This window comes from Eufriesea mexicana, unplaced genomic scaffold, assembly GCF_001483705.2.
Source record: "Eufriesea mexicana isolate 0111107269 unplaced genomic scaffold, ASM148370v2 scaffold18737, whole genome shotgun sequence".
Taxonomy (NCBI): Eukaryota; Metazoa; Arthropoda; class Insecta; order Hymenoptera; family Apidae; genus Eufriesea; species Eufriesea mexicana.
Genome location: NW_016926029.1, coordinates 147,790 through 173,987, shown reverse-complemented (window position 1 = coordinate 173,987; position 26,198 = coordinate 147,790). Strand labels below are relative to the sequence as shown.

Below are 26,198 nucleotides of genomic sequence, written 5' to 3'. Positions count from 1 at the left end.
TGCATATGATTTTCAGTCGATGTCGCATCAATTAAAGAGTTACCGTATAAAAAGTTATCTCTCCTTTTCTCTGACATTATTCATTTGCCCAAACTATTTCTTATATATATACGTTATGTGTTATTTTATATATATATAAACATTATATATTTTATATACACACGCGCGCACGCACACACGAACACACACAACACACACATATATATATTAGATCGCACAAAATACATAAAATTTATTTTAAATAACTTCAGCTATATAACGATAGCTATATCTGTCGCAAAGTGCTTTTATTCACATTCAAATGAAATATGTAAATATTAATGTGCATGAACAACATTAAAACAATCGATTATTAGTTTTACTTTCGTTGGATATAAATTCAACAAATTTCACGCTGTCGTTTTGTTAAAATGATTTTTAGCATAGAAGAGACAAATAAGTAATTTAATAAATGCGCGTATCATTATGCTGTTCATGACCAGCAGCTTGTTGCGCGTGGTACGGAAGTCGAAATCAGTAAGTAAATAGCACGAACGTAGAAATTGGCCGAGTTGCATAGTCGTGTTAAAAGTTTTCGATATCTTCCTTTACACCGATTCGTTACTTCGTTAACAAATTTCTTAATGTTACCCCCAAATTCAAATCGACTCCAACATATGTTTTTAGTTCAACTTCTTCGGCAAATTTCTACATCTGATGATAGTTTACTCAAACGTTTCAGATTTTACTTTCGAATTGAGAAACCAGCACGAATCTGAACACTTATCACCGCCAAAATAGCCACTTACGTCGCATCTGCAAAACAAACAGTAATGCTGATGATGTTTAATCGTGAACAACCAAGTCATTCGTTGCATTTTGTGATATACTCTTAATTTTGAAGATGAATCTATCTAACGCACTCCCATTTCAGAAACCTTTTTCAACATGGTATCATGTTGATTGTAAATCGCCAGCTTAAACTTGCAGTGTGAGAAAATGACACTATAAATAAGTGAAAATAAGTCAATCGTAATTCGTTAGTGACGCCTTTTTTCTTTGCTTTCATTTCATAATTCCCTCATATCCACGATTGTTCGACTTGCTCTCTCGCAATAACCATCGTATAATTTGTAATCGATCTATGAAAATCACAAATGTTTAATATCAAATTTTAATGCTCAAACACACCCGCTTGATTATAGGAATACGTGTGTAGATATCTAATATCCTTGATTATTAATATTATTATGGTCACCGTTATATTTACAAATTATCGTCACATCTCGAATCATTTTCATATTACGAATTCAGTTTCTTTAAATTAGCTGAAAAGAAAGAAAAAAAGATAGCCTTGCATATTTAAGAGATCTTCCACGAAGTCGATCTAAAATGAACAAATACACCGAGGTGCAAAATCGATCAAACACGTACAATAAGGTGTAGAAGTAAAAAATGCTTTGTTGCGAAATCATAAACGAAAATTTTTTTGTATACCGCTTATACAAACAGCTTTATGTTACACAATAAGTGTTCGACTTGTTAATTCTTTGGAATGAAAATATTTTCAATCGAAATCAAAATAAATATAAATATATCATAAACATTGGTTTAAAATTTCCAATTGACATGTTTCGTTTACAACATAATATAAAATGTTAATGTAGCAATATCCTCTGTTTGAACGACTGTTTTGCTAAACATTATTTCTTAACGCCATCGACAATATAACAAATCAACGATAATCTCATTTCTCAATACTTCTTTCTTTTACTTATTCTCAGTCTATTGATTTTATGTATATGTATATATATGTATGTATATATATGTATGTATATATATATATATATATGATGTGTATGTATGTATGTATCTATGTATGTATATACACATATGTACATACATATATTATAAGTACACCGGTATACGATTCAATATTAAACATATTGGTGAAAACGAAATTCTTGTAATGAATACAAATTGAAAATAATTATAATAGTTTTGTATACTTAAACAATGTACGTACAATCATTAAGAACGATTGAAAATGTATTCGGCGAAACAAGAGATAAAAAGAAAGAACAATGCGAACGTTGACTTCGTACAAATCGACATAATTACTTCGATTCGTCGATAAGTTTCCACTTTACATTATTCCATGTTTTAATCATGGTAATATAAATATTTTCAATCAAATATACAACACACGATTAACTCGCTAAAACGGTTTCATTCTTTCGTCCCTCCGTATATTCATCCTTTTCAGTTATTCGCACGTACAATGCTCACGCGTGCTTAATAGGTAAAAAATTACTGGTTTCACTAAACCTATGTAAAATTTCATCAAAATTTAAACACTTGAACTCCTATAATCACTGCCCTCTATCTCGCCTACTATCGATCTTCGTTCATGTACAAGTAAACCGAATCCACTTCGTATTTTCTTACAATTGATCTCGTTTAAGTAGAGCTAGATGTATCGTTTCGCTATGAATAGATGAACGTAAAATATCAAACAGAATAAGATCGAATAGGCACGATTAACGAGTATTTTCTTCTTTCTTGATTTTTTTTTTTTTTTCTTCTTTTTTCCAACAATTGTAGTACTCGACACATATTCGACGAAGGGCAGTATTAAGATCATTTTTGTCGTATCATGCCTCATACGTTTCTTTTATATTCCCAAAATATTAACATTTCAAGAATACATGTATGTACATATGCTTTGGCAAACGTCCTCTTTCCTTTTTTATTAAACCGACTACTACGCTTTTCATATCTCGCATTAATTTGCCTCGAACGTATCGTCTGCGACCGATACCGAAGAAAGAACTCAAGTGAAAATTAATCAATGTCAGCACGGTCAAATTTCACTCAAGTTTACCGTAACGCCGCAAAATCATTTTATCCATATGTCATATACATGCATTCGGCAGAAAAGGATCTTCCGACGAAACGGACATAACCAACGTCTCACGCAGAAAAAAAAACTGGGCAAATGAATTACTCTCAAAGATTTATCGCAAACGTTATTCTCGTACGATAAAGTAGAATATTCAAAATATATCAAACAATTCATTCTGATTTTCTATATACAAAGTTGCTTATTCGATAATCATATAAGCACGCTACTAGATAGACTAACGTGAATGAACAAAAAATACAAAAGTTAATGTACTGTACAATTAAAAGAAATGGAAAAAAAATTAAAAAAAATAAAGGAGAAACGAAAAAGAATATTTTATACAAATATACTTCTTTACATCTAGGACGAGTGGTAGCCACACATACTCGTCTTCAACGCGCATCAGATTCTCTACAATATCCTCAAACTATATAGACGCGCAGTAAGCAATCGTACATTGTATATATGTATGTATATTTGGCGTGAACCTTTGATTCGTAGTGTTGAACGTTTATTTACTAAAAATATATCCATATTTTGATAAAAAACAATCTATCGATGGAGTTTTAGCGTTTTTTCTCTCTTTTTTTTCTTTTTTTGTGTTTTTTTTCCTGTTTTTCTTTTTTTTACAAACGATACAACTCGTTGAACAGTCTAATATTGAAGACAAGGCGACTACACGTAAATTCAGGTACGACGCCGTTTCAATCCAATTCTATTTTTGAACGAAGTACCTGAATTACATGCATCCGTTTAAAACACGGGCACAAATTACGATCTACGTTTATATTTATTTCAACACCGAAATGGAATTCTCGCATATGCCTGTGTCACCAGACGCGATAGGACGACAAGTGTGTGTATGTGCAATGTATATATGTGTATATGTGTGTATACATTTATGTATACACATGCATATATAGGTATATATGCACACTCGCACAATCGAAAATATACTTTTTCCACGTGTGCATTACGTACGCGTAAAATCGTTGGACAATTTTATGAATACATCAGAATCTGCTATGTATATTCTCGACAGGATAATGAAATGTTCTCAAACTGACGATGATTCAACTTCTATTCGAATATACATACATTCGTGCGTATACGAAATGCAGAAAAGAAAATGATTTATTGTACGATCATGTACACAACAAACTATGAGAAATCGTTTGCTGTTTGAAATTTTCTGAAGAAACAATCATCGGGTGGATTGCATGGACTATATCAAAGAGTATATTTTCGACAAGATCATCATAAGAAATTCGTTTCATCTGTATATGACAATACATATAAAATATATCGTAGGAGAAAAACAATGACTTTCTGCTGTTCTTATTTTCCTTTTTGCTGCTAGAAATTAACAAAATTTTGATATGTCATTTCAATATTCGGCAATATCGAATAGTCATGCGTATGATTGCAAAGTAATGCTCACAAATCACAATTTTTCATCGATCAACCGTTATTAGAATCCGACCAAATTGAAGAAAATAATTCTCTATTCCATATATAAGCGATTGCCGAATCGCCACTTTGTGCGCCTTGCATCACCTATCGTGTCTTATGTCATAGATCTTGTTATAATAAAACTTAGTTTTAATTATCGGTGCTAGCCTCAAAACTCAAACGATCAAATAGTCGTATAAAGAGCTAGTGATTTAACTTTCAAATTATCTCTCAACATTTTCAGCGCTATTATTTAATTCATTTGTCATTCTTACGAAGAAAGAGAATCACTTGGTTCCTATGACAGATTAATTAGACGTTAACCCTCGCTCACCGAAGAAAGCGAACTACGCGTCGAACCAGTCGTATGATGTGTCAAGTCGGTAAGATCTGCTGGTAAGCACAATGGTACAGCGCTTGGTCCATAAATCGCCTCTTGTTCTTCCAACTGTAACGCAAACTGTTCTTCCAATTTCTGTAACGGAAAATATCAACGTTCAAATAAACGAGTAACGTACACTGCGTTAATTAACGACGAATAAACGCTGTTCCCTACGAAAGACTTTAAAAAAATTAAATCGCTTAAAGAAATAGAGAGAAATATATGGATTTCATGAAACGAGCTAATTCTTTATCGCTACTCTTTTAATTGCTATATTTATGCTTTATTTACACTATATTCGCATCAGCAGACATTTTTTGGACTGACCTTGTTTATTACCTAGTAGATCGTTCTGATATCCAGTCGTGGAATCTCTTTCCCGACATGTTGTCTGTTGGATTCTTAATGAAAGAGGTACATAACGAAAGTGGGAATAACATAATCTAACATACACATTGGAAACACTGATATGAGAACCCCTGATGTATATGTATAAGCATTTACCGCACATTTTACTACATCCGATAAGTATACAACATATAGCCCACAATTATTCACCGATTCACCCTGTTATGTTTTTACTTAACGATGATTGAAAAGCTGCTATCGAAACACGACACTTATATATATTATCGATAATACAACGAACAACAAATGCTCAATTATGCATAAGGTCTACACAAAGTACCATATATTTCGCTAAGATTACTTACACGTACTAATTAATATTCTGTAAACAATAATAATTGTCAGATATTATTGTCCCTATGGTACTTTATGTCTATTTATGAGTCCGTGCATATATATGAACAATACGATGGACAATAACACTACGGTAATTTAATAATGGAATTTTAACGATAAATTAAGTAATGCCAGCAACACATTTTTAATATTTAAATGCTTATAAAACTATACACTTTACCTAATAGCTAACAATAACAAGCTCATATCGTTTTATGAGTATATACTTGATTTTTACATTTCCCAAGAGTTGCAACAAACTCGTGTTATAAATTAATTACTTCCCTGCGATACATTATTGTTTATTCGAATGTTATTTCATGAAAGCCCAAACAACATATATTTTCCTTGAACTTGGTTACGCAAAGGTATATAAAATGTATGCACTGTGAAGGATGCATACATATACACGTGCGCGCTCACGCACGCACACAGGTCGTACATACATCATACATACATACATACATACATACATACATACATACATACATACATACATACATACATACATACATACATGCATACATACATATAAACATACGTATATATATACACACATACATATATACGCGCGTGTACGCACGTACATATGTAGTAATGGATGTATACATTTAAAGAGACGATAAATATTACTAGATAATCGAAGCAACGATGAGTAAAGCGGGCATGTTACCCTTAAATGCACAAAGCATAACTCAATAAGAGAAACTTCGAAATAAAAAGGAGATTGTAAGAAAATAACTGTAAAGATGTTGATTGAAAACCGAAATTACTTTTCTGAAATGAATACTCCATTAAAAGAAACGCGAAGCAAAAACAAATTTATTTCGATACTTCTCTCGATGAACAACAAAAATGTTTAAAAGAAGACACAACAGGATTTTCGGAATACTATCTACGAGACGAAGGAGATGGTAATAGGTCAGGTTTGGATTGACTTCGCGAAAGCATGCCATTTACGGAACCGGTGTCCGAACCACCAACTCTTAGTGTCACTCTTGGAATCCACAAACGCGGAGATTTCTTCCAATTTTCAGAATTAAAGAGAAAACAATCTAAAGGGGGAGAAGAGAGACCACTAAAACTTGAGGGCAAATAGTCTCGGTAACGAGTTTCCAATGCTTCCATTTCAGCCGTCAGCTCAGCTTCTAACTTCTAGAATAAGTACATTAAGCTTATTTCAGTATAGCTACATCTGTTGTCTTTAAATCTAATTAAAAATCGCGATTGATTCGTATCCCTTCCTGCGTTGATCGTCACTCATCGTGTGAGCCACAGGAAATGGAAACCTATGACTTTGCTATACGCATACTCATTCATGGAAAAGAAGATACTAGTACGAAAAAAAAAAAGAAATAAAGGAAAAAAAATAAATAAAGAAAAAAGAAGAAAAAAAGAAGAAAAAATGTAAAATATTAAAAAAGTAAATAAATATTAAAAGAAAGGAAAGAAAACTTTCGCGAAAAATATAAATTGCAAAATATGAAGAAAAAATAATATCGATTTACCTGTTTTCGTGGCTGAAGTTGCGCTTTCCATTCACGAAGCTCTTTACTGTACGCTTCTTCTAATTCCTTCAGTTTCAATGTTTCATGCTCCATCAACATTTTTCTTTTTTCGTTCTGCAATTGTTCCAATTCTTTGATAGTGGCATCACTTTGTGCTCTTACCTCTTCCAATTGCCGTGAATGCTTTAATTCGAATCTCTGTTGTTCGGCCCTATATCGCTTTTTCTCATTCTCTTGGAATTTTTTCAATTTTTCCCTCTCAGCATCAGGATCCGGTGTGATAACCGAAGACATAGAAATCCTCATAGATTCTCTAAACATCATTTCGCGTGCCTTCATCTCGTTACGAATTCTTTTTGGTAAATTCCTACGTTCCACTGTCTGTCGTTTAATCAGTTCCTCTTCCTTTCGCTGATTCATTCTCTTCAATTGTTCCAATTCCTTTTCATGACGTATTAGCATCTGGTGTCTTTGTAAAAAGAAAATATCCTTTAACTGCTTCTTTAATAGTTGTTGCTTTTCATGGATATGCCGTTCTTCTCGATTCCAAATGTCTGCTACTTGAGTTCTCATTCGTTGTTGTTTCTGCTGTAAATATTGCCTTTCCATTAGGGCAATTCTTTGACGATGACTATCGGACAATCTTCTTAACGATAATTCGTGACTTTCATTAAGTTTATCTAAAAAGTGTTTTTCCCTTTCTTCGTGTTCAGCCTCCAATTTCTCTTTGCGTATTTTAAATGCACTCTTCCTCTTATCTTTCGGCATTAAATCTACCTCTTGTTTAAGTAGTTTCAATTCCTGCTTCAATCCTTCACGAAATAGTTTCAGTTCTCTTTCTTGCTCACTACGAATCTTTTTCGAAGTGAGTCTAAGCTCGGCCTCCAACTGCGCTTCCGCCCGTTCGATCTGCTGTCTCTGTTGCCGAGCATACGTTTCCAAATCAGTTTCAATGATTCTTTCTAAGACTTGTCTCTCCTGTTCAAAACGCTTTTCTTGTTGATCCTTGTTAAACTGAGCCTTCTGTGATAAATCTTGAAACTGTTTTTGCTCCATTTTCTGTAGCATCTTTAATTCCCTTAGTTCTTGCTTTCTAAAGATTTGATCATCGTAAACTTTGCCGTTTTCATCATCGCCATAAATTACCTTTGATGTTGTCGTGGTAACTACGACACCATCGATCTCAAATTTTCTAGTTCGCTTTCTCGTCTTTTTCTTCAAATTCATCATTTGAATATCCTCTTTCGTTTTTGTTGGTCGTGGAATGTCACGATTATAATCAGGTTTTCGTCGCAATACTACTTCCTCATCCACTTCCGTGGATTGTCCTTGACTTACATGATTCTCCTTGCTGGATTCTCTGCTATCCTGACTTATAGTGGTAGAAATGGATTCAGCATCGGAACGATCCATACTCTTGCTCGGAGTATGTGATCGCGTCGATCCGGATTCACTTTGAGACCTAGAACCTTCAAAACTATCCGGAGATACTCTCTTCTCTTTGTATCCTTTATTTGCTTCCTTCTGTTTAAGTGTTTTTAACACTTTATCATCGATATGGCCAACTATTCCAGATTTGTCGTTTTTTAATAGACCATTCATCTTTTTTGAGCTTCTTTCCACATCATCTATAGATTCTACAATCGTCCCAGCAATTAACATTTTAGTAATTTCATCCCCGCTATCGCTTTTTGTACTCGACCTTTCAATTAAACTAGCATCACTGTGAGAGGAAGAAGTTCGTACGGCCTCGTGTTTACTAAGTACCGAGGAATCTTTCACTTGCTCCTTATCATCGCCGACAGTAACAACGGAAACATGACTAGTATCCTGCAATTCATCTACGATCGGACTCACAATGAGAACCTCGGATTCGTCTAACTTCTTGCCAATTCTTTTAGAAAAGTCGGTAAGAATTATGGGTTGCTCTTGTGGTGTGTACTCTAAACTATCTAAACTAGGAAATCCATCATCGTCAGTTGAACTTTCATTCACTTGTGTTTTGTTCAATTCATTTGCAACAATAACAACTTCCGATGTTGGAGCTTGGCGGCAAGAAAGAGGCGCTGTCAATGACACAGCATCAACAAGAACCGGTGGATGCGTCGTTACCACGGTTACTTGACTAACATTGCTCGCAAGACTATTCGATAAATCTGGACTATCTGCTGTAATCCGGACGGTTGATGTGTTTGGACGTATTTCTTGGTCGGATTTACCTGCAGATTCAATGCGTATATCTTTAATCCAACAAATACTAAAAATTCAGTTTATTAATCTTATAAAAAAAAAGCATATTATCGTAAATAATAAACTTGTATATACGTAATATAAAAAATTTTACCAGTAATAACGACTACATTGTCACCGCTGCCTCTTCTAGAAGTACTTCTACTTCTAATGGGAGTTGAAGTGATTACTGATACATTCACCGAAGAACCTTTCTTCTCGGAATTCACACTATCACCGTTATTCGAGGTACTCTCGTAATTGTATTCTTTACTTGGCCATTTCTTTTCTCTTTTTCCATCAAATTCGTCCGAAAAATTCTCTAAAGAAACATATCTGGAAGATCCTTCGCTATGACTTTTAATGACAGATTCTGTTTTAGAAGATCCGTAATCAGTTTTAACATCTTCAGTAGAGCAAGCTTTAACAATATTCTTTTCCGATGCGCTTCCAGTTAGAACTTCTCGGTGTGATAATGCCTCCATAGAAGAAACACTCATTCGCATTTCAGTATCCATTGAAAAACGTTTCTCTAAAACCGCATTTAACTTTTGTTCCACAGATTTTCGTTTCTCTTGTAAGCTCTTGTAATTTTCTTCTAGCGAAGATTGTCTCTTACCGTCAATTTGTGTTTTCTTTTCAATTCTGAAATTAAGTGCCCTTTATATAAATAATATTATATTATAGTATATATTACGGATACAGAGAAATAAATATTTCAACCACAAATTAGCATAATTAAAAGTAACCACCTGCTTTTTTCTTCTAAAGATGATTGTTTGTTAAATACTGGTTTAGTCCAGTCTTCGCCTAATTCTAATTTAACTGGTGCCGATTTCCTCTTCTCCTCTAATGTTAATTGTGTTCTCGATGATAAATTTACTTTATCATCTACCGATCTTTGTCTGATATTACTTTTATTCGTATCATCTACTTTATTCTTCTCCCTTTCATTGCTTTCTAATATAATTTTTTCTAAACTAGTTGGTATGCATGGCTTCTCACAAAGCATGTCTACATTTGTTTGTTCCCTGCCTACCATTTCCTGGCCTGATTGCATTGATTCATTTTTAAGTTGCTGCTGTTTATCAATAATCTTGCACTCGTTTAACAACTCTACATCATTTTGTTTATCGATAATCTTCAAAATGCTTTCCTTATCTTCAATTTTGCTATTTTGGCGCATAAGCGGTGGAGGAGGTGCAGGACCTTTTTCTCGTGATACTCTACGTTCATTCGTTTCGTTTGTACTAGGAGGTTTGGGGGCCTAAAAATTAAATTCCAATATTATTGCTATTCATATAAAAATATAAACCGTTTATTAACGAAAAAAAAATACCTGTTTCTTCTCAACAGAAATAGGTATGTTATCTTTTGATTCTGCTTTACGTAATTTCTTATTTCTGTCTTCCTTTTCACCATCTCTGTTAATCTCTCTTTTATGGCTTTCTTCTTTTTTCGTAGACACAGGTGATGCAACAAGATTTTCCTTTTCAGAAACTAAAAAAAAAAAAGAAAAAAAAAATAATAATAATAATACAAGTATGCAAACAGTTTATAATAATCGTCATTTGTATTTAATTTATATACCATGAATTGTACTTACTCTGAACATCAGCGTCACTGCGCATAGATGCAGAATCATCTCCGAGTTGATCCAGTTCCAGAGGAAGCTGCGACGTGCGTTGCTCCTAAAATTTTTATTCCTATCTTACTTAGATATAATTATATAATTTATATATGCTACAATTCACAATTAATATTCAAACTGAGAAAAAATGTAACTTCTAAATATTATAAAATATACGAAATGTAAAAATATCATAAACATAAGGAAACTATTATTTTATGTGAGTATGAAGTAAAAGATTAAAGTTAAAAATAAATAACTGAAATATTTTTACAAATATGATATTATGTAATTATAATAAACATTGTAATTTAATATAACATATATTGAAAATAGCTTATGCATAGCAGTTGTAAAAAGAAGAAAAATAGCAATGAACTGTAATAATATGTACAAAAAATATATCAAAATCAGATTAGGCAACACTTATTGCATAAGCTACTGACCTGACAAACGCAGGGATGATGGGGCTGGCGAGGCCCAGGAGAGCCGCATGCACAGCCAAATTACCCAAATTACATATTAAAAAATAAAAAAAAAAAAAAAAAAAAAAAAAATTCAGCTGAATCTTTGAAATTATACTCTCAAACAATAACGTGTAACAAACTATAAATATAATACTAATTCAAATTTTCATATATTTTAAATGAAAATACTATTACTTTATTAATTTTGCAAATTATAAGAAAGAAGCATACTTTAACAATGCATACCGCATGCATGAATCTTCAGATTTTATGCATGTTCCCCATGCATAAATATAACAAAGTGTAATTGTATATTTTATGAAAATGAGATAAAATTTATCGGAATTTACATGACTACATACAAAAATACTTCATCACAGATATGCCTGAATACAAGAGAATATTTTTCATTTTCTTAGTTATTTAAAAACGGCTAATAAATTTGTACAATTTGATTTATACGGTTTGCTCAAAAGCAGCTTACCAATCCGTTGATACTGTTCTCTGTGTTTTTTCGCCTTTTTGGCCTTCTATCAAAACGGAAGCGTGTAACAACGGTATATACAGTTAATTCTGTTTATAAAGCTTTGTATATTATTACAAATTGAAAAATAACTAAGTGTTACCACAACAATATGCTTCTCATAAAGCATTTTAATACTTTCACATGAAAGGAGTAAAATTATTTGAATAAAAGATGTTCAATCTTGTTCAATAATAAAAAAAAAACATGAAAATAATGTACGATAAAAAACCAAAAACTACCTCTGTTTCCTCATCGACTAATTCTTCCTCAACAACGTCAGCTTTATATTCCAATAACAAATCCCTAATCGGTTTTGAATCCAGATTACGATTTATGAATGGATGTTTCAACAATTCATCAGCTGTAGGTCTCGATGTTGGATCTTTTATCAGAGCTTTTGCAATGAAATCATTAAAATCTTTACTCCATTTTCCAGGCTGATCAAGTTTTGGTGGGTCGCTCTTTTGTATTTTAAGAAGAACACGCATCGGGGACATCTCATGGTTTGGCGGTTCCATTTGCGCAAATTCTATTAATGTAATACCAAGCGACCAAATGTCCACCTAAATATAAAAAGATATGTATCAATATAACAAGCATTACTTATGAAATGTAAACATAATATAGATATCTAGCATAAAAAATTCATAGTTTAAGAACTGTGTTACCCACTTTAAAATCATAAGGATTATCTCTAAATGTCTCACATAACACTACTTCTGGAGCCATCCAATATGGTGTTCCAATAAATGTGTCATGTTTCTGTAAAGTATGCTTATTTTTTGCAGACACTCCAAAGTCAGCTATAAATATGGAAATTTATTAATTTCACTTTATACATAAAATACAATATAATAATGAATTTGAAAATCTAAATATAAGGTTTACCTAATTTCACTCCCCCTGCCATTGTTAATAAAACATTTCCTGCCTTTAAATCCCTGTGGATAACCTTAGATTTATGTAAAAATGCAAGACCTTTGGCCATATGTTGACATATATATGCTATTTGTGGTTCTGTTAAAGCTTTTGCTAACTCAACCATTATGGAATCAACAGCACCACCATCACAATATTCTATCAACATCTAAAGATTTATTAATCAAATTATACCAATATTAATTGTAAATTATATAGATATGAAATTCATAAGTATTAAATAACTATAGATCATACCCATAGTTTGCCCTCAATAAAATATGCTTCATGTAATTCAACAACATTTGGATGTTTACATTCTGATAAAATATCTATTTCAATCATAAAATCACTGAGGTCATCCTCTCCTTCCAATGCACACATTTTTGCAGCAGCAAGCTGATGAGTTTGCCTATGCTGTGCCTAAAAATGTTCAATACTTCTTGTATCAAATTAAATAATTACAACTAAAAGAATTAAATCTTAAAATTATATGAACAGTTACCTTATAAACTTTCCCAAATGCTCCATCTCCTAATTCACCTATCATTTCCCAGAATTCTTCTGGGTTGCAATCCATTTTGATATTATTGTACAATTTCTTCTTTTTTGCATCATTTCCACCAAAGTGGAATGCTTTCTTTAAATTTGATAAGAATGACATTTTTGTAATTCTTATTAAATATATTTGAATGTATAAAAGGTATAATAATATTACATTATGTCATAAAGCTCAATAATGTTTACCATTAGCAACAAATATATATCTTACACTGCATTTAAATATAAATCTTATGCAGTTCTTAAATAATTCATTGCTATATGAAAATGTTATGAGACGCATAAAGTCATCTTTGTCTTATGTATATTTTTGCATACTTTCCCTTATTTTATCATATTTTCTATTAGAACAGAAAATGTTTTAAAAGATATATTTTGTTTATATCCCAGTTTCATACCAGGAAACTATATTAAATTTCTCCCACATCTTGATGACATATAATAGACTTTCTTTAATTAACAAACATGTTTGAATAAATAATAATAAATGCAAAAAATGATGCCCATTATTAATAATATTTTACTTTTACTTTCAATATATGCGAAGCTGAAATAAAAAAGAAATTAATAAAAATTACAATAATATGAAACATAGTGTAATACATTTAAAAGCAATATTAGTAAGACAATATTTATTATCTTTTAAATTAGACTTATATAGATGCAAAAATAAAACAAACAAATTATTAATATAAAATGTATAAACAATATATAACATTATATTTCAGAAGGAAAAATACACTTAAATAAATAGATTTTAAAAATGTAGTTTGTATAATTACGAACAAAATAGTTAATATTAATAATAATAATAATTTAAAATTAATTATTTAATAAAATATATTAGATAAAATAGATAAAATACTAACGATAATACTGTTAGATATCAGAAAGATAAGTATAATAAAAATTACACTTCTTATACTTTAATGAACTTTATTATTTCACTAATAAATTATATTCAGCTACACATTGAGTACCTATTTATTTGTATATAAAAGATTTATGTACTTTCAAGGGATTTTATTCATTTTTTTAATAGAAAGTATGAGACCGATTGATTTACAAACGCAAAAAAAAAAAAATGAAAAAACTAAAAAATCTTCATAGAAAACAAAATTTGAGAATAAAAAATTGTTCAAAGTGTCAAAATTGATGATCACGAGGTTGACACAATTTTGACAAGTACTATACAGCCGTATCTATCCGCCATCGTTTTGTAAATACACTTTCTCCGTTTTATATATGTTTAAAGTCTATCGAAGTTATAGATTGTCAAAGTAGAATTAAACTATAATTGTAAAGGTATTTAAAATGAGAACTCTGATAAAGAACAATGCTACTACGTATTTCGAATATAGTGACAAAATTTTTCGTTAAGTCATCTATACTGTTTGTACCCTGGTAAAGCCAATGTACTTCTTTTAATCCAAGGTTTGATAAATCATAAAAAGTACCATTATACGAAGTAGAAACACAAATACATCATTAAGGTGATAATGAAATAAAGAATTTCTTTGATTTTTTTCTTCAAAAGCATGGTTTTTGAAAAAAAATTTATAGACACATCCTCTGCTCACCTTCTCTTTTAATGATCCACCGTTCACGAAATGGGCACACTTCGTCTCGATCTATATCATCAATAACCCACTAAAATCTTCAGGTTACACGTTTTCACTAATTTCATGTATCATTGAGAAATCCACTGTTCAAATCTAAATATTAGAAAGAATGTGAAAACTATCGTGAAATCAGTAAACTAGACGGATCCGCACGTACACGGCCATTTTCAGTAACACACGCACATCACACATTGTAGTGTACCACGCCTGGAAGTGACGTAATCAATCGGCAAGTGTGTCTGTATTCTGCAAGAGGTTCTCTAACTTACAAATTTATCTTATACACATTTTTTAAAAAACAACACTGCAGCGAAGTTTACAAAATATTCTTAACGATAGTCAACGTACAAATCGTTGATTGTCATTCAAAAGCTACAATTACACAATAGATATAAAATTTGTGATTTATTAGTGAGTAATAAAAGTTTATCTTTACATGGTCTAAAATTTATGTGTAAATGCCTGGCATTTCCTTATAATAATTAAATTGTTACAATGATTACATATACTGAATCATTCTGCACATATGGAAATTAAGCACTCCTTATATTAAATTATGAAGTTGATTTTACGACGTGTCATTGCAGTTACGGAAGCCTTCTAAATATGTAATCTTATTAAGAGTCGTTGTGAAATAAACTTATATTTTGCATTAGTACAAAACTTCGTGAAATTAATATTGGTCTAAACTATTATGTTATAATAATGTAATTTACTTGCAATGTAGCGAGGTTAATCTTTCCTACGAATGATAATTCTCAGATACGTCATTTTTAATAAAAAAAATACTTAATTATTTATAAAAATTAGTAGAGTATGAAAAACTCAGTGTATAAGAAAATTTAATACATACGAAAGAAACAAAAATCTTTCTTTTATTAACACATAACTTTTTGAAGTATTTAAATGGAATGTTATTTTAGCAATTTATTAACGTGACTCATACATTAATATTAAAATTCCTAATATCAAAATTTGAAATAAAATAAAAAAAAAATTGATAATTTCAAACATTATAATTGTCAAGAAATTAATATTTGATGTTTAAATAATTATTGGATTAGAAATAAATAACTTAAATACAAAATATAATTTTTCAGATTCAAGACTACCAATATAATATATAAAAAACACTATTGTTTGATATACTTGCTCTAAGTGTGTATGCATGCGCATATAAATTTGTCACAACTGTTATAACCTACTTTCATTATTGCAGTTAATATTATTTACTTATATATTTCAACGTACACAATCATAGGTATTTTACATTTATATTTAACTTTTTATACAAAATTGTTCACATATAAATAATTTTATAACATTAAAATCTTTTAGTATAAGAAATTAATAGTTATTACTTAACCAAAAATTAAATTTAAATTTTGTTTACAATTACTTAAATAAATATTGATTTGAACACTAATATTGATATTTTTATTTAATTATTTATAAATTGTTTTACTTTAATTATTCTAGTGCAAGGTTTAAATGTCTAGAGAAGGACGAGGTGTAATACGTATGATTTTAAAAAATTTTATCGCTTCATTCAAACTATACAAACATGAATTTATTGGTGAAGATTATAATGGTACAAAATATTATGAGATACAAAACAAAAACTCTTCACGAAGAAATCCATCTCGATATTTTCAACCTGTAAATAAAAATGATCATACGCAAGAAATACCTGTAGAATGGGAAGCATGGTTAAGACATCGTAGAAAGTATCCACCATCAGCTGAAGAAATACAAAAAAATTATGAATTGAAAATGTTGACAAAACAGAATGCAGCTCAAATAAAGGCAACATTTGAAGATAGTGAATCAAAAGAGTCAAAGTTACATATTGAAAAAGATGGATATAGATCATTTCCAATTTATGATGAATATAAAAATAATGATCAAGACCATAAAAAATAAAATATGGCAGTACAAAGTAGGAAAAACATAGTTTAATTATACATTTACGTTTAGAATATTAAAAATAAATAAAATATGTAGTAAATATGTACAAATTTTATTGTAACATATACTTGTATTATGACATATATAATTTGTGTGTATTGTTTGTATATAATCTATGAGTAAAACAACTTATTAATACTCTATATCTTTATGCATATACACTTATATCCTTCTATAAGTTGTCAATTAACCTTCATTTTAAACAAAAATAACTCTACCAATACTAAATTTAAATAAACCCGTTTTATATAGAAGTAATAATAATAATGATAATCATTCAACCTCAAATATTTCATTGAGCAAAACTATTTAACAGGTATTTTCAATTCATATATTAATAAAATAATTTAAAAAATATCATTCCATTAGATACTGCTAATAGTCCTGATGTGTCGTCTAATTTCAAATCTAGAGAAGTGTAGATATGCAAAAATTAAAACCTAAACTTCCTAATCAGAGGATGGACTATTATTCAATTTTTATAAGTAGTACTCCCAATGTTGACACACAGAACATCACTCAACAATAGGTATAAATTCTTTCATTCAAAAGAAACTGGCAGAATTCAGTAGGTAATAAGCATGTTATAATCAACCAGAAAAGTCACTATTATCAAATAAAGCTTGATCATATAGTTCTCCTTTAACTAATCGTCCACCGAAATAACGACCATTTAAAGAATCCCTTGCTCGCTCCGCCTCTGAAATAATCATTTAATATTAATATAAATTATATAATTGATAAAATGAAAAAACGTATTTTAAACTCACCACTCATTTGAGAAAATTCAACAAAAATTTTTACAATAACTTCTGCATCTTCATCATCTTCAGATTGTCGTTCATTATAAATAATAACTCTTTCTACAACTCCAAATTTAGAACATTCGTCTTGAATTTCTTCTTGTAAACTTTCATCTACATCTTCTGGAGCTACCATATTTCGTAAAATAACAACTCGGGATTCAACTTTACGCATAAGTTTCTGCATAACAAGATGACGAGCACTTTGTCCTTTAATCGACATATTTTCTTGTTGCTGCAATGTTTGTGGTTCTGTTTCCTCCAGCAATTTCTTCTGCAATTCTTCCTGTTGTTTCTGATGCGCTGCTTGCTCTTGCGCTCGTCTCATTATATCGGAATTTGTTGTTGTTGTAACTGGTATCTAGTGATGTTTTAAATAATTAAAGTATCTTAACTATAATGCGTAAAAATGAATAACAAATAAAAAACTTACAACTGGGGTTCCTACTATTGTAGGTGCTACAACAGCTGGAGGTGGTATAACAACTGGCTGCCCAGGTATAGGTTGAATTATTGCAGGGGGTCGAGTTAAAGTTTGTGGTATAGCTATACCAGGTGGAGGTATAACTGGTGTTACTGTTGCTATAGTCGGTGGTGCCATCATTGTAGCAGGGGCAATCGTAGGTCTTACTATACCAGGTAAAGCTGTGTACATAAGATTCATATATTATTCACAAAAACCTCAAAGAAAACTTAATATGAAATTTCTATTACTCTTTAAACGCATACCCTGATTTAAAATTGGTGGAGCAGCTGCTCCAAGTTTGGTCAAACCAAGCGCAACTGCATTACTAGCTACCGCATCCATTGCTTGAATCTTTGCAGTTGCAGCTGCCGCTGCAACGGCTGCAGCAGTAGGCATCATGCTAGTTCCACTTGGTGGACCCATAAGAGCATTTGGTGGAGTAATAGCTCTGCCTACTCGTAAATACTGTCCACCCAAGTCAAATAAATTCATTGAAGCGATAGCCTCCAAAGCAGCTTGCATTGTTTCGTATTCGATGAAACCGTAACCTTTATGTCGATGGGGCGAGCTTCCTTGTGCCAATTTACAATATGTAATAGGTCCAAATGCTTCAAATACGGATTTAATATCATCCTCAGTTAAATCTTGATGAATCGATGCGATGTAAATTCGATTATAATGTTTACTCTCTTCAGTAATTTCATCTATAACGGATTGAGCCTGGGGCATATTCGACGGACGCCCCACAACCTGAAGGAAACACCCAAATTTATGACTAATACTTTCAACTATTTAAAAAAAAAAAAAAAAATATTTGTAACGAATCTGTCAAATATTAATATTTTAATTATAAAGCGAAAATATATATAAAAATAGGATTAGGTCAAGGAATTATATTCTTTATTTTAGTATAATTTTTTAATATTTCACTAATCAAAAAGTATCAATATTCATATGAATATATTTTTCCTATATTTAACTGGAATAATAATAATAGAATTCATTGTTATGTTCTTTAAAATATCAAGAAGTGATATCATTAGAAAAAATGTATAGTAAAAATCTAAGAAAGACATTAAGAGTTTATAACAAGATTTTTTTTTGACCGAAGTGCATTTTATATGTGTAATGCAATTCAATCAAAGGAATTTCATATTGGATAAGACTAAATAAAAATTTGCCGACCTCCGGCGGGATGATAGGATTGCTGGGGGACAGGAAATTCGTTATATAGGTACGTCCTGCTACCTTGATGTTACGTCCACCAATCATGACACCATTCATTTGTTCCAAAGCAAGTTGTGCTGCTTCAGGTATCTCGTATTCGACGAATGCAAATCCTTTGTGCTTCTGCGTAACTGGATCCCAAGACATGTTGATTGATTTTATAGGACCAAAAGGCAAGAAAGCTTGCCTAATCGTATCCTCTTTTAATTCAAAACTGATGCTGCCCACATATACCCTGTCATACAGGAATTTTATTTCAGGTGATCGCCCCTTGTTATATTAAACCAAAACTTGTCTGTTCAGTTGTACCTACTTTTACAATGTACTCACTACTGTATCCTACCAGAATTGAATAAAAATGGACAAAAAAAAATGTTGTTTCCTAATTTTTTTCCATAATGATATATAATAAAAGGAAGAGTTATATCAAAATTTTTTTCAACTATGCATATTAATTAAAGCCAAGGAATTCGGTAATATTCGGTAATAAAATTACAGAAAAATTAGATATTTTAATTTGCCAATACGTGAAAGAATTCTAAAAGAAATTTAAATTCAATACTTTTCTCGATAATGAAGAGAAACTACAGTATTCTAGATAATTTAAATTTGTTAAAACCCAATCTAAGTAACGAATACAAATTTTTGGCCTATACAGAATAAAGATTGAAAATTTTCTTCTATTTAAAACGGCGAGTATTCAGGACGAAATTCGGAGGGCTAAGACAAAGAACAAACAAACCTGCACATGAGGGCGAGAGCCTGCTGTCTCTGCACCTGATTCCGTTGACTAGCCATTTGCTGTAACACAAAGGACCATAGGCCTTCTATTGATATCCCTCCCCCTTACATACACCATGTCTCATTCATCTCAAAAATCCCCCAAGCTCTTTTACCATTCCATCTTCGTTGCCCAACTACTCTAATCTTAATATTACAAAGTTTAAAATTTTGTTTGACATTTATTTAACATAAATTTCTTGAAATGTTTCGATCTTTAAATAAATCATATCTGAATTTGAAGATAGTTAATAAAACTTATATAGATATTAAAAATTATCCTGTATGAACTAGTATCTTAACATATTTCATAGTAATAGATAATTGAAAACAAACAAGTCGTATTTTTATACTGACATTATATGTAGAACATGGTGTTAAAAATGTTAATTCTCCTTTTAACCAAGCTTTGGATACTACATCCAAAATTCCACATTAAAACAGTATTTAGGTCATTAGTAATTACACTCTCATAATAAGGAATCATCATAAATAATATTTTTTATATTATAAAATAACATAAACAAAATGAAACCAGAAAAATTCCAATTTTTAACATCATATTCAAAATAAAAACCAGTATAATATGAAAATATTATTGAAAAACTCCTCTGCAACAAAAAAAAATAGAATAGTTGAGCTCAGAAGTATATATAGATTATTTTTCTCAAATCGTCCAAAGATTCATGCACAAAAACTTGTCCTCCTTCGCGCTGGTACAGCTCTGCTCCCGCCGACTACTATCTTAAGATATCTAACCTTCGCTTACAGTAGTAACTCAGGGAAACGTTTAGGAGTGTTTGATCGTAAGGCGGTTTCGTATCGTTTCTGTCTTGACTTGGTTGACACTAACCTGCACATTAGCAATAAAACTTGCTGCCGCAGGACCAACTTATTCTTCTGCGGGGAGAAAAAATCAACCGATCAGAGTTAGGTTCCAGTGTTCGTTTTTAATTTCTGTTATATGTTTTGACTTTACTCGCTCGTCATAACGAACACAGGTTAATATACTTAAAATAAAATTGAATATTACTCGGCGGGGCGAGCTAAATTGCAAGGACAAACATTAGTTTAAAATATTATAAACACATTTTTCTCAATTTTTGTTATAGTACTGGCAAAGAGCTAAATAGAGGAAGAAATGTAAATTCATCTTTTAACAAATAATATTTTTTGAGACAAAAAAGAACCCCCTAATTTTAATGTATCACTTTATAATTATACATTAACTCCATTGTGCATTCGTATAATTCGTATAAATAATCAACATTCGATTAAATAAGTCAAACTACATGAAAATTGGTTATTTCTTAATTTTTATGTGACCTGCGTGCATCTCTTGCCCACAAACATAGCATAAAAAAAATTTAACCATTTGAATGCCATGGACGACTGTAGAAATCTGGCTGAAAAGTGTCAAGCAACACTATTAAATTATTTTTTCAGTAGGATTGTAGCTTAGTGGCTTTGCCCTAAATGTATTTATTTTTTCTGATCCCCCCCCCCTCTCCCTACAAAAAAAAAAGAAAAAAATGCTGTATTCTAGTATTGATAAAAATTATTGATCGAGGAGGCTTAAAAATGTATATTTGCTTTTTTTGCAAAAAACAAAATTTGGAAAACCGCACGGTAAGTGGACCAAAGTCACTAATTTTTAATTATATTATAAAGGGTGAAATTCTGAACAAGTTTTATTTGAACAATAATTATTGCCGTTTGACTTTAGTTTTCGAGATATTTGCAGAAATTGTTGATATTACTACATTGAACTCTGCCTGTATGTGTGTGCGAACGCGTGTGGCTGTAGAGATCGCAGCTTGTATAATATTTCTATGACCACACGATGGTGAGCATATACAATGGATGGCTGGAAAAAAAAAGTGTTATAGGACTTGTATGACCGACCACCTCACGACGACCGGTATACTAATCTAGCGCGTCCTAATTTAATTAATTGATAAAATTGAATGAAGCGCACTCACATTTGGCGACAGTTTCTATAGGGCTCACTACCTAAAAATCTACCCATCTTTTTTTCAAGTACACTTGAATACTTGTAACCCGTTTCGAAAAATATAATCAAACCTAACTCAAATCTATTATTTAAGATTAGGCAATACAACGTACGAAAAAAACACGAGTAAACCTTAGGTAGAACACGCTATATAAACTAAGCATAGATATCAGTACGCATCATTGACTATTCGACACTTGACAATGGTTGCTACTATAGAGGGAACAATTTTCTAAACCACGTTTGTATAGACAGATTTCTATGTACAATGCCAAAAGTTTGTCATTAATATCTCAAATGCTATTCATTTCTCGAAACTAATATTTTACATTTAATGTCTACCCACCCTCTACTTCCTTCTAAAATTTAGTGCCAAGACATGTGCTCTTCGGAAGAACACCCTCATTTTTACACAAAAACACGTTAGCAGTGACCAAAGAATAAATAGACATTTCTTAAGCGTAGTAATCTATGAATGTACAATGGAATATAAAATGTATGTTAGGCGAGTAAAGTTTGTTAGCATTATGTTTAAAAATTACCTGTTGTTGATGCGCGAGAGTCTGCTTCATTAGAACCATTTTGATACTTTGTTCCATTGCATATTTTTTTGCTCTATTTACTGTATCCTGTTGTTCAGATGTAATTTTTGGGAGACCTGCACCTAGAATGCCAGGTAATGTAAGATATTTAGCTCCAGGTCCTGTAACAACACAAGTATCATATTATGTAAGACAAAACATATTTCATTGAAATATAACTTACAAAGTAATATTCTTTCAGATCTTATCAGCTATTTGTCCACTAAATTATTATTCACTCTCAACATAACTTCAATTGGAGCAACAAATTTTAATTGTCACAATTACTTTATATACATCATGTACAGATACTACACTGCAAAATAACTTAAAATGGCTACCAACAAAACAAAATAACTCTTTTAACAGCTATTAAATGAAAATATATAGCTTTCTTTTTTCCCTTATACTACTTTAATTACTGTTATCTGTATAGATTATATTTAAATACGTATTACAAATTGGTAGTTCCAGTGTTAAATTATTTCAATTATTTTAATAATTTATATTTACATACCAGCAACAACTTGTCCAATCTGATTAAGATCATATATAGGGCCTGGCAAGAACTCTGACGCATTTCCTACGAAAAAAGTTTGCATTAGATAAAGACGAAACATAATAGTTATTACATTTAGTACTTCCACCATCACACACATATAAACTTTTTAAAAAATATTAGTTATATTTGCTTCCTATTCTTTTACTTTTTGTTTTCATTTTTTTTTAATTCTTTTTTTCCCTTACTTTGCGATGATAGAGGTACTAAAACAGTTTACAGTTTTATACAGATTTGATTTCTTAATTTTTAGTCTTATTATTTGTTAAAATTAAACAGAACTTGAATTATACATATGACTAATATTTAATTCAAGATATCTAAGATTTGTTGAACAAGTATACTGTATAATTTTAATCAGCACAAGTTTTATAAATCTCTACAAAATTTTTAATATGGACAAAGAGTGAAAGAAATGACTTAAAAAGAGACGGAAAAAGTAATGATGTCGTACAGCAATTCCCACTGCAGTAGAACCGTCCTCCAAACTGTAAGTTCAAAGAAATTAAAACAATCAAGAACAATAACGTTACCCTTGTATATGAAGTAAGTGTATATACACAATTACACTCGCATATGTAAATACATATTAAAAGAGATATATTCACTTTTTCTTTCACGCCATTAAAATAAAAATTCTTTTATATCTTGAAAGAGAAATAACGTCAAAATTGTGCTAAAACAATATTATAATTTAAGAGAAATCATTGCAATTATTTGATTAACAATTTTCATTTAAATTTCATTACTGTTTACACTATCAGCCCCAAAAAAAGACTACCAATAACTAGATTAGGTTTCGTATGATCATAACCAATTTGGTCTGCTAGTCTCTGAAACAGAAATCAGAACACGTTGAAACGTTTCTTTCTCTCTTTTATGACTTTTGCAGTTTCCCGAATTAATACTATTAGCTTTGTTCGATCATTTGATTAACGGCTAACCGTGTTCTGGGCTGAGCAATGATGGTTGTGCGCAAACTATCCGAGATTGAGGCGACGCACAAATCTGTAAGCACAAAGCAAAGGAGAATACTCTCAGTGCATTTTCTGCGCCATTTTCTTACAGTTTGCCTTTTCCAACCTACCACGCAATTAACCCTAACACGTTCTGTATAGCAATGGCGATCCTAATTAATAAAAAAAAAAGAATCTAACATGATCGACCTTTCGAAAAGTATACTTTCCTTGCGTTGTGCACCCTACATGAATAACATTCTTATTTGCTTATAACACGTCTTCTTTAATAAAAGAACAAATTACCTCATGTTTACATAATACAGATATAAATATGATAAACTTTGAGAATATCTTAAAACAAATAACCGCCATTGCATTTCCTATTTATAAGCCTCTTCTATTTTGCTTTACATTTAATTTTATATAATTAAACAGTTTATTTGTTATAAAAAAAGAACACATTTAAACTAAAAAAAATATACATAAAATTAATGTTTTAAATAGCGTTTTTAAAAATAATATTTTAGATAAAGTATACCCAAATTACTTTTTTGTTTTGACATAAAATAGATAATAGAAGCTTATAATTAGGACAAAATAAGATTACCCTAAAATGCTGACCTATCTAAAATACGCATCATATATGGTACTCGACAATAGATGCTGTGTCAGTAGGAGTTTGCAAAACTCTGATTTGTTCTGTTCAACGAATGTAGCGTTCTCTTTCTTTGTTTGGCGCACGCTCATGATCACAGCTCAGTCGTAGGCCACAGATTCTGTACTGTCTCTCCGCTGTAACATCTCAGAACAGAAGGACAACCATACATTAGTTTTATTGAGGGCCAACGATCACCTATCACCCTAGCCTACCAAAATATATTCTGAAACTGCAATAGACCACTCAACACTTATAGCTTGCCAGCATTTTAATAGAAAGCTAGCACCTGATTGTCCTAAGTAAATAATATATGTTTTTCTTCATCATTTCCTTTGCTTAGAAATATATTATGCTTGCTGTTGCTTCTGTGTTCACCGTCTTTTCCAGTTGTATGCTTAATTGTATAGTTTATTAGTATAAATCAGGGAAATACATCTATTTGGGAATATTAGCAATGTACCTTCAACTCTAGGTTTCTTGTTTGGAGGTTCCATATTATTCTGGGATGATGGTGCCTAAAAACATATAAAATATTTATGAGATTATATAACAAAAAGAAATAATAACTAATTATTTATTAAAGAAATAGTTCTATAGTGCTTTACTTACTGATACATTTTGATTATTTTCATTAACTTTAATGATTTTAATTTATGCATTGTATTATAATTTGAAACAATTATATTACAATGTCTTTTATAATGGAAAAATCATATTTTAAAGTTTTGTGGAAAGAAATTTAAATAAAAACATAAATGGAAAAGTAACCACTTACAAATTTTACATTAAAGTAATATAGTTTAGAAATAAAAGTTAAAAGAGAAAGTTAATAATTTTATTTATAGTATCAATATTACAGAATCAATTATTAACAACAATATGTTAGTAAAATATTATAAATATATATTACTACTATATATTTTATTGAATAATTTAAGTTTATTAATCATAAGTACGTTATAAGCATTCTGCAACCGCCATCATGATCCAAAAGATTTGCTACTTCTATCATTTCGAGACTTTTTATGGAATTAATGGTAGTAATTAACTTACCATAGCCATTGCTCCATTCATTATGCCGTGTGATACAATAGGATTCACTTCTTTTAGATGTATTTTACTAAGTAAATTTCAATAGATTTGGAACAAGTAAGTTACATACAAAATGATCTGAAGCTTGCCTTTACGGAAGTGTTATAAATACTACGTAAGTCAACTATAATTTTATATTAAATTGTATAATAATAACTTCAATGAGTA

The 26,198-nt window shown here is 30.8% G+C and overlaps 3 protein-coding genes across 7 annotated transcripts; 1 reads left to right on the top strand and 2 right to left on the bottom strand.

Moving 5' to 3' along the window:
* Nucleotides 1-4,073: 4,073 nt before the first annotated feature.
* Nucleotides 4,074-13,450, bottom strand: Slik (Sterile20-like kinase). 2 transcript variants are annotated; one of them, XM_017909603.1, is made up of 11 exons: nucleotides 13,246-13,449; nucleotides 12,999-13,163; nucleotides 12,711-12,909; nucleotides 12,495-12,625; nucleotides 12,062-12,385; nucleotides 10,806-10,890; nucleotides 10,539-10,699; nucleotides 9,952-10,466; nucleotides 9,315-9,844; nucleotides 6,971-9,189; nucleotides 4,074-4,811 (listed from the first exon to the last, which is right to left on the bottom strand). In XM_017909603.1, the coding sequence occupies exons 1-11, from the start codon at nucleotides 13,402-13,404 to the stop codon at nucleotides 4,656-4,658; spliced, it is 4,644 nt and encodes a 1,547-aa protein (XP_017765092.1). In that variant the 5' UTR covers nucleotides 13,405-13,449; the 3' UTR covers nucleotides 4,074-4,655. The 2 variants fall into 2 exon arrangements, with proteins under 2 accessions (XP_017765092.1, XP_017765091.1); XM_017909602.1 differs by lacking the exon at nucleotides 4,074-4,811 and adding an exon at nucleotides 6,354-6,617 and having other exon boundaries at nucleotides 13,246-13,450.
* A 1,328-nt stretch (nucleotides 13,451-14,778) lies between these two features.
* LOC108554358 (mimitin, mitochondrial) lies at nucleotides 14,779-16,936 on the top strand. Of its 2 annotated transcripts, none has more exons than XM_017909615.1 (2): nucleotides 14,779-14,794; nucleotides 16,403-16,936. In XM_017909615.1, exon 2 carries the CDS (start codon nucleotides 16,415-16,417, stop codon nucleotides 16,844-16,846), a length of 432 nt encoding a protein of 143 aa, XP_017765104.1. In that variant the 5' UTR covers nucleotides 14,779-14,794; nucleotides 16,403-16,414; the 3' UTR covers nucleotides 16,847-16,936. The 2 variants fall into 2 exon arrangements, with proteins under 2 accessions (XP_017765104.1, XP_017765103.1); XM_017909614.1 differs by lacking the exon at nucleotides 14,779-14,794 and adding an exon at nucleotides 16,104-16,184.
* A 423-nt stretch (nucleotides 16,937-17,359) lies between these two features.
* Nucleotides 17,360-26,120, bottom strand: hfp (Poly(U)-binding-splicing factor hfp). Of its 3 annotated transcripts, none has more exons than XM_017909612.1 (11): nucleotides 25,992-26,120; nucleotides 25,399-25,453; nucleotides 24,266-24,329; nucleotides 23,280-23,345; nucleotides 22,724-22,884; nucleotides 21,021-21,067; nucleotides 19,409-19,622; nucleotides 18,424-18,910; nucleotides 18,128-18,339; nucleotides 17,662-18,055; nucleotides 17,360-17,591 (listed from the first exon to the last, which is right to left on the bottom strand). In XM_017909612.1, the coding sequence occupies exons 1-11, from the start codon at nucleotides 26,006-26,008 to the stop codon at nucleotides 17,482-17,484; spliced, it is 1,827 nt and encodes a 608-aa protein (XP_017765101.1). In that variant the 5' UTR covers nucleotides 26,009-26,120; the 3' UTR covers nucleotides 17,360-17,481. The 3 variants fall into 3 exon arrangements, with proteins under 3 accessions (XP_017765101.1, XP_017765100.1, XP_017765102.1); XM_017909611.1 differs by lacking the exon at nucleotides 21,021-21,067 and adding an exon at nucleotides 20,130-20,188; XM_017909613.1 differs by lacking the exons at nucleotides 21,021-21,067; nucleotides 24,266-24,329 and adding an exon at nucleotides 20,130-20,188 and having other exon boundaries at nucleotides 17,482-17,591.
* Nucleotides 26,121-26,198: the final 78 nt, after the last annotated feature.

Excerpts from the sequence above, each read along its gene's own strand:
- Slik (XM_017909602.1), bottom strand. The coding sequence starts at position 13,404 with ATGTCATTCTTATCAAATTTAAAGAAAGCATTCCACTTTGGTGGAAAT. Across the intron at positions 10,700-10,805 it reads CAGTGACGCTGATGTTCAGA|TTTCTGAAAAGGAAAATCTT; the intron begins GTAAGTACAATT and ends TTTTTTTTTTAG. Across the intron at positions 6,618-6,970 it reads AACTTCAGCCACGAAAACAG|AAGTTAGAAGCTGAGCTGAC; the intron begins GTAAATCGATAT and ends TACTTATTCTAG.
- LOC108554358 (XM_017909615.1), top strand. The coding sequence starts at position 16,415 with ATGTCTAGAGAAGGACGAGGTGTAATACGTATGATTTTAAAAAATTTT.
- hfp (XM_017909611.1), bottom strand. Across the intron at positions 24,330-25,398 it reads CAAGAAACCTAGAGTTGAAG|ATTTGTGCGTCGCCTCAATC; the intron begins GTACATTGCTAA and ends TTGTGCTTACAG. Across the intron at positions 18,911-19,408 it reads TTGGTGGACGTAACATCAAG|GTTGTGGGGCGTCCGTCGAA; the intron begins GTAGCAGGACGT and ends TGTTTCCTTCAG.